This window comes from Paroedura picta, chromosome 4, assembly GCF_049243985.1.
Source record: "Paroedura picta isolate Pp20150507F chromosome 4, Ppicta_v3.0, whole genome shotgun sequence".
Taxonomy (NCBI): domain Eukaryota; kingdom Metazoa; phylum Chordata; class Lepidosauria; order Squamata; family Gekkonidae; genus Paroedura; species Paroedura picta.
In genome coordinates this window covers 73,703,878-73,721,238 of record NC_135372.1, presented here as the reverse complement: position 1 = coordinate 73,721,238, position 17,361 = coordinate 73,703,878, and the positions used below count along the sequence as shown (strand labels likewise).

The 17,361-nt window shown below is 40.1% G+C and overlaps 1 protein-coding gene across 6 annotated transcripts in view; it reads left to right on the top strand.

The window, feature by feature from the left end:
- Positions 1-17,361, top strand: part of PDE4B (phosphodiesterase 4B) — a 353,582-nt gene that overhangs the window by 290,150 nt on the left and 46,071 nt on the right. For 4 of the 6 annotated variants that reach the window (XM_077333429.1, XM_077333431.1, XM_077333430.1 and 1 more), the window contains 4 exons: positions 186-380; positions 3,299-3,335; positions 4,874-4,944; positions 5,933-5,982. In XM_077333429.1, coding sequence (XP_077189544.1) covers positions 186-380; positions 3,299-3,335; positions 4,874-4,944; positions 5,933-5,982 — 353 coding nt within the window. Of the gene's footprint in view, positions 1-185; positions 381-3,010; positions 3,031-3,298; positions 3,336-4,873; positions 4,945-5,932; positions 5,983-13,623; positions 13,974-17,361 lie in introns of those variants that run through there. The other 2 variants (XM_077333433.1, XM_077333434.1) reach the window with 2 other exon arrangements.

The window sequence follows — 17,361 nt, the reverse complement described above, 5'->3', positions numbered from 1 at the left end:
ATAAAACCATAAAGTTTATTTTGATGGACCAGAAATCAGTGACGTCTCTCTAAAGTTTTTCCTTTGGTAATCGGTTCTTTGTTATATTGCCAAGTGAATGGCATTGCATTATTTGTATCAGCAAACATTAATGAAGTTATTATGAAATACTGATAATATAACTTTGATGTGTGCCTTGTTTGCAGCTTTGATGTGGAAAATGGGCCATCACCAGGTCGCAGCCCACTGGACCCTCAAGCCAGCTCCTCTTCTGGACTTGTACTCCATACCACTTTCCCTGGGCACAGCCAGCGCCGAGAGTCATTCCTTTATAGATCAGACAGTGACTATGACCTGTCACCAAAGACCATGTCCAGGAATTCTTCCCTTCCAAGTGAACAGTAAGTACATAGATCACAGAGTACCTGCACTACTGTAGATCTTACACTACAAAACACATATTCATAAATTGATATTGGACAAGAAACTCTGCTTGATACTAATAAATTGCCATTTATTGCTAGGCTTGAACTTACCATTTGTGTCATAGGGAACACTCTCAGAAGGCTACTGTTATGGAAGGAGCAGCAGCATGCTGGTTTGTCTGTTGATTATTGCAGCCCAGCAGGACCAGCGCTGTGGTGACATATAGAGTTTATGGGTTCTTGATCTTCAACTTGTAACCAAGGGCTTATGCCTCTAGCCATGCCTAGCCTTTTTACCATCAGGCAGGAGGAGGACAAAAAATACATCTGAGAGAGTGGGCAGTTGTCAAAGAGTTCCACAACAAATGTTCCCTTTCTTATGAAATTGTATGCTTCCTCTCTTGAGGCATATGCTGCATTTATCCACATTTCAGTGGCTAAAAATGAAAGAGAACCTAGATACTTGAAGAAAGCCAATAATGGTCTACCTAGTGAAAAAGTGAGGAGGGACACAAGTCAAAAAGCCTGGTTAGGTCAGGCATATTCCCTTATAATTCTATACCCTATAATAGATGTGGCCTTCGACTTCAAGAGGCCTTCCCCCCTGTTTTGACTTTCCAATCCAACCCTGTTGGTTAGCAGACAGTTATTAGGGGGGGGGGGCAGTGTTCCTCATGCCATGATATCACTTCCAGGGAAAACCAGAAGTGATGCCACATCACACTAGGAATTCCTGGGAACACTATGGTAAAATCCCACCTCCCCAGAATACATGAAACTGCCTTGTACTTAATCAGACTTATGGGCCATGAAAGTCAATATTGTCTATTCAGACTGGCAGCAACACTTCAGGGTCTCAGGTCACATCTTTTAACTGGAGGCACCAGGAATTGAACTTGGGACCTTCTACATGCCAAGCTGAGCCCTAGCCCTCCAAAGTGATGTCATGTCACACACAATACCAGCAATTTCTCCCATTGTCCAAAGGAGCAGTGGCAAAGGAGTGGAGCTCTCCTGTTATTGCAGAAACCTAGTAACCCTGACAGTTATTGATCATATAGCCTTTTCCTCCTTTGTTCTTTTTTCTTTTCTGTCCTCTTATTTCTGTTTTTCACTGTAAACCTGAGATTGGTGCATATGCCATTATATTGAGCTTTTTCATACCAAGTTACGAAACACAATCTATAACAGATAGATCACATTTTTTTTCAGATACCAGTAAATGTAAGTATAGAATTAATGTTGGTCCAACTGAAGCTTCCCAACAGTTTTCAAAGGCAGCCTCACATAATATGTGTTGCAGTAATTGAACTTGATTGTGATCAGAGCATTGGATCATCTGAGCCATTATATTGTACCTCCATTTCAACCAGTCATGAGTTTTAAAACCATCTCAGTGCTTTTCTGGAATAATTTGTTCACAAAGAAATGAATGGTGTTAAACTGTAACATGATTAGTACTTTTGTATGTGTGTGTGTGCACATGTATAGAAAGCAGCTGGATGGGAATGGCCCTTTGTTGCTGGGATTCACAGCATATCCATGTTGTTGACTACCATCAGGCACAAATATAACTCCCAGTGTTATGAATTTATTTGTATGCCAGCAATGTTTTATTTATGTTAACTGTATAAAGAAGTAGATGGGCTGACTGAAACATCATCTCCAAGCATATGTACTGCTGTGAACTACTTCTGACATGGTTTAAATAGACAGAATATATATATTTATTAGAAACCCCAAATAATTTAACTAGTTTTGCCTTATGCAATCAAATCTTTCATGCTGAAAATACAGACATAACTCCCTGTTTAACTAGCAGTAAAGGCACTGACAGAAGTCAACAAAAGTCAGGAAATATAAAACTGACCTTTCCTCGGTCTACCTTTGAATTTCTTAGCTTTTATTGTCTTATACGACTAGAACTGAATGGTGACTCCTATTTGGATTTTTTAAAATCCAGTGTTTTCTGAAAACCTCTTGTGCAAGCCTAGAGAGCCTCTTGTGGCGAAGTGGGGTAAGGCAGCAGAAATGCTGTTTGAAGCTGTCTGCCCATGAGATTGGGAGTTGGATCCCAGCAGCCGGCTCAAGGTTGACTCAGCCTTCCATCCTTCCAAGGTCGGTAAAATGAGTACCCAGCTTGCTGCTGGAAGGTAAACGGTAATGACTGGGGAAGGCACTGGCAAACCACCCCGTATTGAGTCTGCCATGAAAACGCTAGAGGGCGTCACCCCAAGGGTCAGACATGACTCGGTGCTTGCACAAGGGATACCTTTACGACTAGAACTGAATGGTGACTCCTATTTGGATTTTTTTAATCCAGTGTTTTCTGAAAATACTCTGTGATTAGGCAACCATTTAACTTAGTAAGAGCTTTTGAGGTTGAATAAACCAGAGCAAAACTATGGTGTTATACAGCTGTTTAATAAACAAAAGGTTATTTTCTCAGGCCCTTTTCTAGTTTTTTTCTAGGGTGAAAATGCAACCCTCCAACTGATTTGTTCTTAGTCACAGGCTGAGCTGATAAGGGGACAAGCAGAAAGGAGAGGAATGAAGAAGACTTCATATAATTCCTTAGACCCCAACAGAACTGTAGAGCCAAGAGTTGGGAAAATGCAGGGATGAGGTTAGAAAGCTTTTTTAAAAAATATGGGGGGGAATAAGGGGGAGTATCTATACAGGACTTGGAAACAGATAAACTACTATGGGGAAGGTGTGCCTATTGTGTTTTCCATATTGGCATAAAGTGTCTACTCACATCTTTGGATGTGGAAGATGCATTTGCCACCTAATCAAGAGTTTTAGATCAACCTGAAAGTTCATCATAATGAGTCTGGATGGTGCTGAATAATCTGTAATCTGAACTGTCTGCTTTTATTTTAATTTCTTACCAGACATGGAGATGACCTGATAGTTACACCTTTTGCACAGGTATGTTCAAAATATTCTAACACTCCAGTTGGACATTTGAGCACTCACGTGAACTTGTAAAATAGAAGTACTGGAAATGACATGGTTCCCAGCCCATTTGATTCCGCCTCAAGCACTGTACCTTCCCTTTGAACTTGGCAAGTCTTGACAGGCTTTCTTCAACTCCTCTAGGTGCAATCACTTTGAAGATTTCTGGGCTTGCCCCCATCCCCCCCCCCTTGATGAACACTGTCCCATCCCTGGCTGTTTCTGTTATTTTACATGTTCCGGCATCACATCCAGTGCTGTATTGACTAGATATTTTGATCTTTCCAGGCTTTCTGTCATTGTTTGCTGCTTTAGAAAAACAGAATATTCATTTTCTCTCATTTCCCTTCTAAAGACAATGTTCCAAAGTGATGTAAGAAAGACAACACTCTAACTGTACACTGTGGCAAATATATTCTCCCTACGTTTAGAGATTAACTGCTCTAAACTGAGGCTGTTTAATATTAAGGTGGACCCTTATAGCTGATGTCTCACCCTTATGTGTTGAATTCCATTTTGTCTGGAAAGAGAGCTTGGTGGTATAAGAGTCGCTGTACAACTCACTCCTGTGGTGTTGCTGAAAGCCAGCATACTGTGGAAGAAGAAACTGTTCTGCAGATTACCCAGTTATCCATCTGTGTTGCACTATCATGCTACAAGGCCTGCAAAACAGAGCTCTTCCACCAGGTCTATGGTTGAGGCCAGTGCAGCAAGGAAGATCTGTATGGCCCCCCTACCAGGATAGAGCAGTGTGAATGGTGGCTTGCAGGTTCCATCTGTGCCCCTCTTCCCACCCCTCTCTATGAGATTTTTATTGGGGGAATGATAGTGATTCCACCATTTCTCCTTTTTTGTTACTGTGATTAGTTGGATTGGTGTTATGTTTTTATGTCGGGGGGGTTTAATGGGGGTTTTACTGGGATTTTATGCGGACTATTGTAACCCGCCATGAGCCACTTGGGAGTGGCGGGTAATAATAACAACAACAACAACAACAACAACAACAACAACAACAACAACAACAACAACAACAACAATAGACTTTCAGTGAATTACTGCAGCATGTGGTTGTCATTAACTTCTGAGTTACTGCTGCCATTTACACTGATACAGTGGATTTACACTATAGTTTATACTAACACTTGAATTACTACTGAGAATACCACCAAATTGTTCCTCCCCTTCTGTCCTGCCCCACCCTCACGTATCCTGTTAATTCCATCACTGACTTATTGTCCATGCATGAGTAGCTTGTGCCAGGTGTCTTTTACTAGCAGCTGGCTATAATTTTCAGATGCTGCATAATGAATGGTAAAAATTCCCATGTATCAGCATCTTCTTTGTATGGACATGAATCAGCCAAATACAAGTACATTAAAACCCACTGGTTTCTCTGAGAGCCAATTAGGTGCTTCATTCTCTTCCACTGAACTCAGTAACCATTGGCGTATTTGTGTGTGTTCAAAAATTTCAGTTAAAAATATGCTTTATATCCTTTTGTATTTAAACAGGTCTTGGCAAGTTTGAGAAGTGTAAGAAATAATTTTACATTACTGACAAATCTGCAAGGAGCATCAAACAAGTAAGCTGTTTCTTTTAAAATAATTATAGTTGCATCATTCACATTTTAAGACAGGTCTTAATTAGTCATCTTGGTGCATTATAGTGGACTAAGACCTGGGAAATCCAGGTTCAATTCCCCTCTTTGCTATTAATCCCCCTGATGAGTTTGGCCACTCATTTTCTCTTGACTTAACTGACCTCTTAGGTTCAAGTGGGTAGCTATGCTGGTCTGAAGCAACAGAACAAAGTTTGAGTCCAGTGGCACCTTTTAGACCAATAAAGTTTAATTCTGAGTATAAGCTTTTGTGCACATGCACAGTTCTTCAGATATGTCATAGGTTGTGAGGATAAAATTGGATAAAATATACATGAATAGTAGGTTGGTGTGGTGGTTTTTATATACTTTGTAGGGTAGAGTCTCAAAGCAGCTTGGAGTCACCTTCCCTTCCTCTCCCCACAACAGTCACCTTGTGAGGTAGGTGAGGTTGAGAGTTTGAGAGAACTGTGTGACTGACCCAAGATCATCCAGTAGGCTTCATGGGGAGGAATGTGGAAACATAGCCAGTTCTCCAGATTAGAGTCCGCCACTCTTAACCACTACACCATGATGGCTCAGAACATACACCAAGGTACCTTATATTGAATCAGACCACTGATCCATCAAGATCAGTATTGTGTACTAAGCCTGGCAGCAGCTGTTCAAGGCATCACACGGAAGTCTTTTATATTACCTATTACCTGATCCTTTGAATGGTGGGGATACTGGGGATTCAATCTGGGACTTTTTGCATGCAAAGCAGATGTTCTACTATTGAGGAACCACCAGTGATTTTTGTGATGCTGTTTTTGAGTTGCACTCACATAGCCATTGCTTGCTGTTCCTGTGAAGTGCCTTAGTTATTCAATCTTAATGGTAGATATTCTTCAGGTTGTGCTAGTAAGTAGCTCTCAGTCTCACTGCACCCCTATAATATGTACTTCATGCCATATTATTTATTCCTGCACAGGAGGTCTCCAGCAGCAACTCAGCCCCCGGTTGCCAGACTTAATCTTCAAGGTAAGTGTTATGTTGGAACACAGTATGTTTAAGTGAAAACTCTAGGCTTGTTAAAAATCTAATTGAATCCATTAAAAATATTAGAGTCCCTATATCACAATGTATTTGTAGTATGGAACAAAACTGTATAACTAAAAACCGCCAGAATTGCAGTGCTTAATCTTCTTGAATTGGCTGTTTCAGTTTATGACTGGGTAGAAATAATAGAAAACTATTATTCAGATATTTCTACCATGGTCATATGAGTGGGTTCTCCATGTGACCGTTTACGCACTGGAGGTTTCATGCTGCGCTGCAGGCTGGAGTTTTAGTCATGGCAGGTTGCCCCACCTCTTCCTGCACCCACATGGGGGAGCATTTGGCCCGGTGCACCTCATCTGCCCCCAATTTGTGCTCCTGCACAGGAGCTGGGGTACTGAAGTTCCCAGTGCATAAACGGTCTGTGAATCACACTTTTGAAACAGGTTTAAATTTGATAGTTTGTGCTTAAGGAGAGGTGATGATGAAAATTCAATAACTATAGTGAGAAAAAGAGCAGGCACATGCTAGGACCACTGCGAGGACAAGAAAGTGATAACAGATGATGAATAGAGGGCTGAACTGCTTAACTCCTATTTCTCCTCAGTCTTCTCTTGTGAGGGAAATAGTGCTCAATGTGGAAAAAATGTAACACAACAGGGGAGATGGGAATGGTGGCCTAGGATCACTGTTGGGGCAGTCCACAAGCACCTAGTTTCTTTAAAGGAAACAAAGTCTTCGATGAATTGCATCCAAGAGTACTAAAAGAACTTGCAGATGTAATCTCTGAACCTCTGTCCATTCTTTTTGACATTTCTTGGAGAACTGGTGAGGTGCCAGATGATTGGAGGTGGGCAAATATTGTCCCCATCTTCAAGAAAGGGAAAAAGGAGGATCCGGGTAACTATCGACCTGTCAGCTTGATATCTGTAGCTGGCAAAATTTTGGAACAAATCATCAAACAGTCCTTGAGCAGCTGGAACAGAGAGTTGTGATTTCTAAGACTGAGCAGAGGTTTCGCAAGAACAAATCATGTCAGACCAACCTTATTTCTTTTTTGAGAAAGTTACTACCTTGCTGGATCAGGGGAATGCTGTGGAGATAGTTTATCTGGATTTCAGTAAAGTATTTGATAAGGTTCCACATGATATTCTTGTTGACAAGTTGGTAAAATGTGGTACGGATCCTAATTTTGTCAGATGGATTGATAACTGGTTGACAGATCATACCCAATGGGTACTTGTTAATGGTTCAGCATTCTCTTGGAGAAAAGTGACTAGTGGAGTTCCCCAGGGATCTGTCCTGGGGCCTGCGTTGTTCAATATATTTATAAATGATTTGGGTGAGAGTTTAGAGAGGATACTTATTAAATTTGCAGATGATACTAAACGGGGAGGGGTAGCAAACACAATCAAAGATAGAATCAGAATACAGGATGATCTTGATAGGCTCAAGAAGTGGGCTAAACTGAATAAAATTAAGTTCAATAGGGACAAATGTAAAGTTCTGCATTTAGGTAGGAAAAACCAAACACACCAATATAGAATGGGGGAAACTTGTCTTGGCAGTAGCATGTGCGAAAAGGATCTAGGAGTCTTAGTAGACCATACGTAGAACATGAGTCAACAGTGTGACTCTGTGGCTAAAAAGGCAAATGGGATTTGGGGCTGTATCAAATGGAGTATCATGTCCAGATCATGGGAGGGGATGGTACCACGTTACTCTGCTCTGGTTCGGCCTCACTTGGAGTACTGTGTTCGGTTTTGGGCACCCCAGTTGAAGAGGGATGTAGACAAACTGGAATGTGTCTAGAGAAGGGCAACAAAGATGGTGAGGGGTTTGGAGACCAAGACGTATGAAGAAAGGTTGAGGGAGCTTGGTCTGTTTAGCCTGGAGAAGAGATGACTGAGAGGGGATTTGATGGCCATCTTCAAATATTTAAAAGGCTGCCATATAGAGGATGAAGCAGAATTGTTTTCTCTTGTCCCAGAAGGACGGACTATAACCAATGGCATGAAATTAATTCAAAAGAAATTCCGTCTAAACATCAGGAAGAAGTTCCTGACAGAGCAGTTTTTCAGTGGAATAGGCTTCCTCAGGAGGTGCTGGGCTCTCCATCTTTGGAAATTTTTAAGCAGAGGCTGGATAGCCATCTGACTGAGAGGCTGATTCTGTGAAAGCTTAAGGGGGTGGCAGGTTACAGTGGATGAGCAATAGGGTTGTGAGTGTCCTGCATAGTGCAAGGGGTGGACTAGATGACCCATGAGGTACCTTCCAACTCTAGTATTCTATAATTCTATGATTCTAAAGAGACTTCAACAAACAGTAGCAGAAAGCAAGATATATGTACAACATTGGTTAGAGGAAGACAAGAACTTATGGAAGATGGAAAGAGGGTAAAGGAAATGATTCACTGGCAAAATGTGAGAAGACTATAACTGTAAAATATACAATTACCTAGAATTGTGAGCAATGGTTTATACCCAATAAAAGATAATTTTACAGTCTTTGTACAGTCTTTTGACACGTGGATTGATGGGAATTTTTGAGCAACAGATACACAATTTTCCAAATTATCTACACATCTTCTCTGAAATATTTTCTACTGCTTTCTCTTAGAACTCAAATGAAATGTTGAAATGTGCTGTTAGAATTCCTGTATGCTGTGAATTCCAATTCTGAGTGTTCAGAAAGTAATCTAACCTGAACCCGCTATGATACCTAAAGAAATTATTGAGTAACTTCTTTGAATTATAACATTAGACCAAGTTGAGAGAAGTCATATAAATTAGTGAGGCAGTGTTAAATCTGGATGGCCTATGGTGTTTAAACAATATCCTGGGTTATCATTCCCTAGTTTATCAACAAATACAGAGTATGAATAATATAATTACAAAGGTTGTGACCACAAAGAAAACATTCTTGAACTCTTCTAAATATTTTTCCAATGAAAAGATTAAGGCGTAATCTCAGTGAGTGGTTGAAAGAGAAAATATTGTTTTTTTTTAAGCAAGTGGGGAGAGGAGAAGGATGTAAGCTACTTCAGTTCCCGTTAGGAAGAAAGGTAGGGGATAAATGAAGTGAGTAAATAAATTAATTAATTAACAATTTTCTCTGATTATCGAAAAGAGCACACACATTCATTTGAGAGTCATGGGCAGGATTCTGTTTTTAAATTAAATATTACATTAAATGTTTTTATGATTGATATTACTTTTACCCAGTCTAGCATTTGAAAAATAGTAATCATTATCATAGTACATAAGACATTTGTTATTTTGTGCATGGAAAGAAACACTAGAACTGAAATGTACAGGGAGAGGAACATGGAGTGTATTTATTGTCTTATTAACAATGGAAGGTATCCAGTTTATATATTTCATTATTAATCTTGATTCATTGAAGCCACAATTAATTTAAGTCAGTCAGTTTTTGTTAGAAAAACAACATACTGTTTTATTGCATTAGCATCTGATATATGACTTATTCCGTTATACAAAATATGAAAATCTTAAAGCCAACTAATATAGATGGGTGCAATAAATAAATAATTATTGCTGGAGAACATAGACCCCATTCAGCATTTGCAATGGAAATTAATACAAGCTGATGTCTCTTTTAAAAGTTATAAGAAGAGTTACTTTATCCTGGAATGGGACAAAGAGCAAGTTATTGCTGAAAATACCATACCAGGAAAATCCATATGACAGCTGTACAAGTTAGATCAGTACCAACCACGTATCCTAAATGGAGGACTGAGGTTGAGACACTGGCTTCTCTACCACAAATAAATGTTGAGGCAAAATTCACACTAGAGATTCCTAGTAAAAACTCAGAATATAACTAACACAAGTGGATTGTAGCTAAAGTATACTGTTATATTTTGAGGTAGAGAAGTTTCAGGGTGTATAGATACAATATGGATTAATAGAACATCTGAAGAAGGGGGCATGCATGCAAAACATTATTCCCAGAATTAAACCTTATTGGTTTAGAGGTGCCAATGGACTCAAACGCTCTGGCCCATTATTGGATAGGTCCGAATCCAGCGCAGCACCATTGTCCCAGTTGTCTGGGAGTATCTTCCCCAACTCAAGCAAAAAATGCTTCCCAGCAGTTTGGACTTTCTTGCCCTTGCCGGTGATCATCACCGCAAGTAAGTCAGTTGCTGTAGTTAACTTCTGCATCACTGCATGTTTAGGGTAACCATTGTCTCCATATCTGGATACCCTCTTGCTCCCACACGTGCCCAGCATTGAGGCTCCTCATCATAACGAGTTAGAGGCCATGTGCCTCACCATTCCTTTACATACTGGGAGGTTCTAGCACCCAACTAGGATGGGGTGCTCAGGACTTGTGCCACTCTGGATTTTCTCGGGGTATCCGGCTTGTCCTTCTTCTTCTGGCTAGCTCTGACGTTCTTCAACTCTGAATAAGCAAACTTGTTTTGAAACAAAGTTTATTTATTAGAAGTGAAAGTAACTACACAAATGCATATTGAGAACTGATGTACAAAGCAGGGAACAAGCAATATAGGGGTTCATTTCCCCCCTCCCCTAGGTATTCAAACCAGGCACAGTGCAAGGAAGTCTAAACAGCATTTGGCCATCCATAATAACAGGTCTGGGAACTAGGACTGGAACAAGGAAGGAGAAGGACTGTGGAAGGAGGATGGGAAGTCAAAACATAGCATCTGGAAATGACTTTAGGGTGTCAACCAGAGCATTTGTGTTACATCAGGGCAAGACAGGCAGAAAGATCTAATAATTGAAACAGAATAAAATCATGGCAGAAAACCTGGCGCTGGTGTGTCGCACAGCAGGGGCTGTTCAATCTAGCTTTCTGCAGGGATGTTTTCACTTCCCAGTCCCCTCCTGGATCAAGTTGCACTAATATTTTTGACTTGTATGATTTTGTCCATTTATTGCAACTTGTTCTCATTAAGCCATATCCCTCAGTCCTCATCTTGCTCAATCTCTATTCCTTTTTGTTTTTTCCTCCTCCTCTGTGTGTACTCTGTTGCTCATAATACAGTCACATAGACATTGTGTGTGTCTTTCTCTTACATTCAACTTGTCATTTCCTCCATGTCACAATCTACAGTTTGAACAGCAGGACTGATTGCCACCCACTCTGCTTGTGCTTTATCCTCAGAATTTCTTTTACTTTTTCTGATAGATTTTCACCATTAGTAATACTACTGGGTTTCTGTTTCCTTTGAATAAGAGATCATAGGAAACTGTTGTCATTTTAAAACCCGTGACCTGTGCTTGCAAGAGAGAGGAAGATAGTTCTAAATAAACAAACTATTACAGACATTTTACTTGAGCTTTTACATTATCTTCAAGATTGTCCTGTGACTGATTAGCTTACAGGATTAAAGCTATTGCTTCAGCCTAATGGGAGCTAGCATAATTTTAAAAGTATGAAATCATTTTATTAAAACAATCTGTTGTTGCAGAAGGTTCCCAAACAGAACAGCCCTTAAGAGTCTGAGGGCAAAAGATAAATGCAGCATTTATAATGAATTACATGCCCAGCATTACAATAGCTGGCTGTTAAACTTTGCAACATTAGGCTGTGGCTGTGCTCAGAAAATCACATAGCACTTTCCAAAGTTCATAGGATTAAAGTATTGTAAAAATTCCACCGTAAGAAGATAGTGTGAAATGCTATTTTTCCTTACTTGCTGCTTTCACTGGCCTGGCCTGTAAACCTTCACATTTGCCTGAGCTCCTAGGATGCCTTCACCTGAACAATTAAATGTATGTGTATTTATTTTTGAGGTGGGCATGTGTTTGTGCATAACTGATCCAAAAGAAAAATGCATGTAGTTAGGTAATCAATTAATGAATGCGAGTCACTTTAGGAGTTGCTTTATTTTAATTTGTACAGATTGTGAATGTGTGTGAATCAGCTGCCATGGTTCCAAATCTCCTGAGAAGCAATGAAGATCTTCCTCACTGCTGAGAATGTGCACACTGATGATAGTGAGCCTAGCAGTTCATTGACTTGACAGATTTCTGCACAGTGTGATATAGTGGGAAGACTAGAACTGGGAAGGCTTGGATTTAGATTCCCACCCAGCTATAAAACTCATTGGATAATCCTGGGCCAGTCATTGCCTCTCACCATAGACAAACTCACCAGGTTTTTGTGAGAATAAAGAAGATGGAGCAGGGGAGAATGATGCACTGCTTTCAGCTCCATGGATAGCAGGATAAAAATATAATAGGGACACTGCCACTTTTAGTTCAGACGGTGGTATTACTGCTTATAGATCCTTGGGTGCAAAGTTATGGTTTCATTGTGGCTTTCTCTTGAAATAATCCTATGAGGTAGGCATACCTCACAGTGCAATTTAGAAGTACTGGTTTTCCTGTGGCTACAGAATAAATCCAGGTAGAATTTATCATAATTTCCCATGCTTAAATATCTGTCTCATAACCTAATTTGTGGATGTATTAATTCAATATTAGTACCCTCTTTCAAATGCAGAGATATTGAGGAAATGGTATAGCATGGCTTTAAGGATCAACAGTAATATTCTCTGAAAACCCAACATTGCTCAACAGAGCAACTCAGAAACTCAAAGATAGACTCAAAATATGTTTTTTTGCCATAGCTTCTATTGTTGTTTCCTGTTTAAATATCTTAAAGAATAGTGAGTTTATGAAAATGTCTGCTACTTCCATTTGTGTCAGAATACAACAAGGGTGATATTTAAAATGCAGTCTGTTGAAAAATCAAATAATCCTGGAATTGCTGGAAATCAAATTTTTCTTGCTTGTGTCAGGTGAATCTTGTAATTCTTTGAGAAAAAAAATTAAGTAAATGTTGTTCAAACGATCTTGCTTACAACACTCATATTATTTCCTGTAGTTCATTCCCACAGAGAATCCACTTCTCATTTTCCTATTGCTTAGAAACACCCCCCCACACCCGAAAGTTGGAATCATGCATCTTAGTAAGTATTTCAGTTATGCTATTGACGTCAATGCAGTCATTAAATAGATTGCTGGCCCTCCCAACACTAAGCTTATGCCAAAGACCTAGAGGCAGACACGTTTTAAAAGAAGAACATCAGGTTTTCTTTTAGCACTTGGAGAAAATCAGGGGAAAGTTTCTTCCTTTCAGGATTTCTGCGCTTCGCTACACTCTCCCCATTCTTTAAAAAATTTCAGTTACTTTTTGGAGGAGATGGATTTTTTAGGGGGTGATAACCATGCTGTTCTCATTGATTTGTGACTATTCTGCTATTAGATATATAAACAATCTTAAAGGAGTAACCAAGGCATAGTTTCTTGTGATCAGCTCTTGCTGAAAAATGACACTAATTTTATGTCTCATAGCTAGACTTACTTACATATATCATGTAACATTAGTCAGCCAAACCTTTTTAGCCTTTAACTCCAGACGTTCTTCAAGGATTGATTTCATGGTGTCTATTAAAAAATAGCTTCCATTTCTCCTCAGCAGGCCTCCTGTGGGCTCTGAAGATGTAAGCCAATCAGGGTTCCATAGCAACCAATATAAACTGTTCCCAGTCAGTTACACCTGTGGACTCTCATGTTAGGCATTCCACACGTGCTACCCCCATCATGCATTCTGTCATTCCATCCGATCCAACTGCCATCTATGGCAGCTGAGCAAGTAGCAATGATGTCAGTGGGACTCCCCGAGCGTAGTCAAGGAACCCTTCTGAGGTTCCAGCATGTGGGGGAGGAGAAGCTAGCTCCCTTCCAAGACTAAGTGACTGACAGATTCATTCATTAGGTTAACTGGGGTATAATACGTACATCCTACAGCTGTCCCGTCTTCTTTAAGTGCACAGTGCAGGATATGCAGCTCTCAGAATGGATCTGACAAACAAGGGATTTCTTTAAAAGGGATTTTTAAATTGTACAATTTTGAGGATATATGGCTCCCTTAAGCATGTGGAGGAAGATCTTATCCTTTGATGGAACAATCAGGTATGTTTGAGACAAAAGGACAAGATTGATTTCAGGTGCCTCATATGCTATGTTTGTGCCCTGCCCTTTCTTATTACTTCCTGCATTCTCCTTGTATTAGAAAGCGTTTTCTGCTCTGATTCTGGAAGCCCTGTTGGGCCTAATAAGCAGGGGCTTCCAGGCATCACTTTCTACTCCATATATTTTAAATCCCTCATTGTAAGTTGTGAGTCTTGTATGCCACTTTCTACAGCCCAAATACAGACAATCTCAAATTTATAGGGAGAAAGCAGCTAAGAATTTAGTGGTAGAAATACAGTGAAATGTGTTTTATTTTGTGCTTTATTGAGAGAAGTGATGTTATTGTGACAAAGTTTTTCTAAAGCTGAAGTTACGTTACTTCAGTGATGCTTCTGAGACTTCTGTTTTCCTTCATAGTTTCATGACTAACAGGAAAGGTCGATCAACCCTGTGCCAAAGGTCTGAGAACAGTTCCATCCCCAAACCTTGTTATACAGACCTCATGGATCCTGTTATGCCTGCTGGGAATTGGGAAGGATTGAATACAAATGTGTAACAAGGAAGGAGCTGTGTGTGATTTGTGGAAGACTGGACAATTCATGGAATAAACTTTCAGTTTTGTGAAAGGAAATTCAAATATATATTTTATCTTTTGGAGCTCAGCATGTTTGAAACGTGAAAGTGGTTGCTGAGAACCCCCTCAAGTATGACAAAGCATTATTCCTTGGTTTTTCCATTATCCTTTTTTGTTCAGGACACTTGGCCATGCCACTAGCTTTCCCAGCTCCTGCTAATGTGTGTGCTAGTCAGAAATTTGGGGGTAGGGGCAGAAGTCACTTCATGAATCAAAGAATTGCATAAAACTTTACTTTTGGTGCTTACAAAAAATAAAGATGTGAGGGTCTGTCTGAGAAGGATTCCTTCTGAATCCTTTTTCTTTTCCTAACCTTACTACTTGATATGAGATTTTATTTTTTTTGAAATGCCTTTCTACTTCAAAGGGAATGCCTTGGGACCTCACATTTTAACTATAAGAAAAATACAGTTATACTAAAAACCAACTGTAAATTGTGCAAATAGAGGCAATGAAGTCTGTAGTAGCAAAGACAACATGATGATAATAACATTCAGAACAACCAGATAAAAGCCACCTAAGGCCCTTAACTGGATGCAATATCTTGTTAGCACACAGAAACTTGGACTGAAGATTAGCATTTTGGTTGGACCAGTGTGTTTTAAACAGCAAAATACACTTTAATTTGGGGGTGTCTAATTTTTTTAAATGGGAAGATGCCTGGTCCACAACAGAAAATATATCTGTGCCATGTTTTTGGGGATGCAAAATTATTTTTCCCCAATATGGAGATCAGTCTCTGTATAGAAAAACAAGTGAAACAGCCCTCAGTGTTGACATTCCCATTAATTAGCTAATCTCTGCTTAAATGATCACCATGCTAATAATATTATCTTTCTATAATTGGTGCTGGTAGTAATTGTGATGCTATTACCAGTAATGTTCAGTCATAAATGAAGTCTGAGCTCAAAACCTCTATAATAACCCTTTCTGTGCCTTATTCAAGCAGAAATAAGTTTTAATATTTACTTCATCCATTTACTTTATGCAGATATTTTGAAGTAACTTTCGAAAATTGGTTTAAAGGAAAACTCACAGAAAAACACATGCACATCTGGATCACTGCCAAAGAGATTGTATTGGTAGATATTATGTTAAAAATACTGTTATACAATCCCCACTTCTCCCAGAGAGCAGAAGGTCCAAGGGCAGTGATTACCTGATCATTTCCATTTGGAGGAGAATGCACTAAAGATTTGTGGTCCTTTTGTTATTTCCTTTATTGATAAACATCCAGTCAAAGCACAGGGAGAGACAAAGAGGCTCTCCTTAGGGCAGCAAATCTGTTACCCCATTTTGAATCCCCAGAGATAGTGATCCTGAACCCCGCATGATGCTTCTGCCAGCATCCCTTTGCTTCTCTGTTGGCTTGCCAGGCTCAGGGTACTTGGGCTGAGCCATTTCCTAACACCTCAGGCACATTGACATGCTGCAGTGGTTTTATTTGTTTTTATGGTGCGAGAGCCAGTTTGGTGTAGTGGTTAGGAGTGCGGACTTCTAATCTGGCGAGCCGGGTTCGATTCTGCGCTCCCCCACATGCATCCAGCTGGGTGACCTTGGGCTCGCCACGGCACTGATAAAATTGTTCTGACCGGGCAGTGATATCAGGGCTCTCTCAGCCTCACCCACCCAACAGGGTGTCTGTTGTGGGGAGAGGAATGTGAAGGCGACTGTAAGCCGCTTTGAGCCTCCTTCGGGTAGGGAAAAGCGGCATATAAGAACCAACTCTTCTTCTTCTTCTTCTATTAGTAGTAGTATTAGTAGTATTAGTAGTATTAGTATTATTATACTTGTAGAAGAAGAAGAGTTAGTTTTTATATGCCGCTCTTCTCTACGTGAAGGAGTCTCAAAGTGGCTTATATTCACCTTCCCTTTCCTCTCCACACAACGGACACCCTGTGAGGTGGGTGCCAAGTGAGCCCTGATATTACTACTTGATCAGAACTGCTTTATCAGTGCTGTGGCAAGCCCCAGGTCACCCAGATGGCTGCATGTGGGGGAGTGGGAAATCAAACTCAGCTCACCAGATTAGAAGCCACGGCTCTTAACCACTGCACCAAGTTGGCCGCTGCTCCTGACCAGCCGGTTGGCAGCAGTTCACATCAAAATTCAGAGTACAGAGTTTAAAACAAAAACGTAATAAAAGCAACTTAAAAAAAATCACCCACCCATCCAGTGTAAGAAAAATGCTACCCAGACAGGGGATTCCAGGGAACAATTTAGGAGGTTCAACAGGAAACTGAAATCCTACCTGCATACATTGCTATATGTGATTTTCCCCTTTGAGGCAAGCAATGATTCACACATATAGGCCTATTTGTGAAGAATTCTGGATCAGATCAAATATTGTATGGTTGTTTGGAGCATGTGTATCCATCATCCACCATGCAAAGTTGCTAGCTTAGCTGGGCAAGTTAATTGTCCAGCCTTGAGTGGTGCGACTCTCTGGATTGTACCTCTCTCCCGCAGGAAGAGCCAAATGCAGATATCCTTTGCACTCTGACAGTCACATGTCATAAGTCTTCTGTGTTCATTCAGTCTGTTCTGGAGACATGCAGGGAGGAAGTGTTCTCAATTCAACCAATCAAGATGCAGGAAGAGGTTATTTGAAAAAAAACAAAAACAAGAAAGTTCCTGATCTAAATATTCTTAACTACACATCTCCTCTGATGCCCCTTCTAGGATAGTCTTCATATTCTGTTGAATCATGCACCCTACAAATCTTGCATGTTCCAACACCTATGACTGGACAAT